The sequence below is a fragment of the Sinocyclocheilus grahami genome, unplaced genomic scaffold (genome assembly GCF_001515645.1).
Source record: "Sinocyclocheilus grahami isolate Dianchi unplaced genomic scaffold, SAMN03320097.WGS_v1.1 scaffold33.1, whole genome shotgun sequence".
Classification (NCBI taxonomy): Eukaryota; Metazoa; Chordata; class Actinopteri; order Cypriniformes; family Cyprinidae; genus Sinocyclocheilus; species Sinocyclocheilus grahami.
Genome location: NW_015505212.1, coordinates 2,327,174 through 2,330,495, shown reverse-complemented (window position 1 = coordinate 2,330,495; position 3,322 = coordinate 2,327,174). Strand labels below are relative to the sequence as shown.

Genomic DNA, 3,322 nt, shown 5'->3' with positions numbered 1-3,322 from the left:
GATATATATATATATATATATATATATATATATATATATATATATATATATATATATATATTATAATGTTATGTAAATATTACTGTATGTAATTCGATTAAATGAATCTGCGTTCATGTGTCTGATATCAGAGGAGGAGAATCTGGACATGTTGCTGTCTTTATTTGCGGAGAGTGAGAGCCAGGAACAGGTGACCCCCGCTGCTGGAGAGGGCAGTGATAATCTGGATGACCTCTTCGATGAGGATGATGATGGTGATCCCTATATTGAGCCGGAGGAGGAAGGGGAACACGACGTGGCACCTGGGAACTCCAGCTCAGCTGAAGGGGGCAGTGACTTGAATAAGGAAGATCTGGAGGGTAGAGCTCTGTAGTTATTCTAGGCATGATTATTTATGTGCAGGTTATGCACGTATTGTGTGCTGATCATAAGTATATTTGTCTTCCAGCTGAGCTGAAATTAATGCATCAGAAGATGCAAAAACTACAGCAGCAGCTGGAGGTCTCACAGAAAACCACACGGCCTGAAAACAAACCCTCCGTCCAGAGACAGACAAGCACTAAGTCCTTAACAACACCTCAGGGGGTTTCGAAAACACCCCCACCAACAGCATTGAACGGCGACGGCTCTCCTCCATCAGATGTCACCGCAAAGCTGAAAAACAAGCAGAGGACGGCCCACCAACACAAAGCAGGTGAATGTTGCAGTGATCCTTTTTGCTTTCAAAAATGGAACTGTTTGAAATATATGAAAATCATATGAATTAAATTTTTGTAAACAAGCCACCTCAGAAAGGCAGACTTCTTCTGGCCAGAGTGTGATCAACGGCTCATCTCAGCCAGTAAGAGACGCTGCAAAAGTAAACCGCACGTTGAAGTCACCGCTGTCTCTCAAGACTCCTCCCACTGTGAGTCAGGCCATGCCTCGTCCGTCGGTCAGTCAAGAGGTTGCCGTGGAGAAGTTCTCAGGTCTCCGACTCAGGTCAGTGTACTGTAAAGTGGGCTTTTTGAAATGATTAATATTGCTTTAATTGATTTTATTATATGGAAAACAAATAATTTTGAAGATTAAACCATCAATTATTGTAATATGCTGATTTGGTGCTGAAGAAATATTTTTCATTATTACCAATATTGAAAACCGTTTTTGCTTCTTAATACTTTTGTGGGAACGAATAAAATAGAAATGACAACTTTATTTCTTGAAGATGCATTACATTTATCAAAAGTGACAGTAAAGATATTTATAATGTTACAAAACATTTCTATTTTAAATAAAAGCTGTTCTTTTGAACTCTCGGTTTATCAAAGTATTCTGAAAACTATCACAGTTTCCACAAAAATAATTTTTCAATGTTAATTACTAGTACTGTACTAAATATTTAAGCACTAATAATGATGGATAATAATTGAGCAGCGTATCTGCATATTAGAATGATTTCTAAAGGATCACGTGACACTGAAGGCTGGCGTAATGATGCTGAAAATTCAGCTTTGGCTAAAAATATTAAAATAGAAAACAATTATTTTAAATTGTAATTAAATTGCACAATATTACTGTTTTTACTGTGTTTTTCACCAAATAAATGCAGGCTTGGTTAGCATAAGATACTACTTAAAAAAACATTTAAATAATCACAATTATTTCAGACTTTTGACCAGTAGTGTAAATATGTATTTGAGATTTTCTTACTATTGAAAAACACCTGTTATATTTCCCTGTAGGAAACCACGCCTATCTTCCATAGACATTGAGCAAAAAATGGCCAACCGCAGACTGATCAAGCTCTCTCAGTTGCCCGATCGACTGGCCAGGGACAATTTAGAGGACAGCGACTGGGTCACTTTCGCAGTGGTGATAAATAAAATCACCCCACAGAGCAAAAACAATGTAAGTGATCATCATTTGTGAGTTCTCATATCCTGTTTATGGATTATATGTTGTATATTTAATTACTCGCATTTATTTTTTTTCGTAGGGGAAAACCTTCAGCATCTGGAAGCTGAATGATCTTCATAATTTGGAAGTGATTGTGTCTCTCTTCCTGTTCGGTTCTGTTCACACAGATCTGTGGAAGACTGACACTGGGACAGTGATTGGCATCCTCAATCCCAACCCAATGAAGAACAAGGATGGTTCCAGTGAGGTTTGTGTATAAACCTCTCAATATTTTATATTTTAGAACAATACAAATTCTAAAGTTTGACTATTTGTATCCTTAATTGAATAAAACCAAAATAATATTAACCAATAGTGAACTCATGTTTCCATCAAATCCTGATGAAAGTCAAGTCCCACCCTTGATTATTACCTGCTGAATATTGTTTCACTCAAAAATGTCACATTATGCAAGTAAAATGCGAACGGAATTTAATGTTATTTTTAAAATCAACAGCAGTTTTTCTTCAGTTGTTCTGCAAAATGTAACTTAGTTTTTTTCTGCCTCTTGTCTTTCCATTTCGGATAATGTCATCAAGACTTATTTGACTTTGAATTTATAACGAACTGTCATATAGAGACCTTGATTCATAATCTAAATAATTATTACTGTAATATAAATCAAGAGTGATAAACTAAGCCCTGGCCTACCAGTGTTATTGTGAAGTATTTATTTATTTATTTATTTTTGATCATTTAAATAAAGTTTAAGTAAAATTTATTTATTTTCAAAATAAATTAGTTGACATTTAAAAAAAAAAATACTAATACTTAAAAGAAATAAATAAAAATTAATGTTTTTGTAAATTAATTAAAGGTGCCATAGAATGCATTGATACAATATTTTAAATTGTTCTCTGATATCTACATAGAAGTTTTGTGGCTTAGGTAAGGGCAAAAAATCTCCAGAAACGGTTTTACATTTCCATTTACAACCCTAGGATTTGTCCCTAGAATGAAATGGTCTGTTTTTACCTTATTTGGAAGGGTCATGAATAATAATGTTGAGCTCTGCTCTGATTGGCTGTTTCCCAGTGCGGCTCAATGTTGAGCTCTTCTCTGATTGGCTGTTTCCCAGTGCGGCTCAATGTTGAGCTCTTCTCTGATTGGCTGTTTCCCAGTGCGGCTCAATGTTGAGCTCTTCTCTGATTGGCTGTTTCCCAGTGCGGCTCAATGTTGAGCTCTTCTCTGATTGGCTGTTTCCCAGTGCGGCTCAATGTTGAGCTCTTCTCTGATTGGCTGTTTCACACAGCAGGCAGGAAACACAGGGAAAATATATATTTCAATACAGTCTCTCGCAGTTATATCGTTGGGTAATTATACTTTTTAAAAGCCGCCATATCACCCTGTAGCCCAAGACTGGTTGCCCACTGAAGCCAAGCAG

At 36.3% G+C, this 3,322-nt stretch overlaps 1 protein-coding gene across 1 annotated transcript in view; it reads left to right on the top strand.

The window, feature by feature from the left end:
* LOC107581268 (protein MCM10 homolog) overlaps positions 1-3,322 on the top strand; it is a 7,549-nt gene that overhangs the window by 821 nt on the left and 3,406 nt on the right. The window contains exons 2-6 of the mRNA XM_016266769.1: positions 132-359; positions 449-694; positions 783-981; positions 1,725-1,890; positions 1,979-2,146. Coding sequence (XP_016122255.1) covers positions 132-359; positions 449-694; positions 783-981; positions 1,725-1,890; positions 1,979-2,146 — 1,007 coding nt within the window. The remainder of the gene's footprint in view (positions 1-131; positions 360-448; positions 695-782; positions 982-1,724; positions 1,891-1,978; positions 2,147-3,322) is intronic.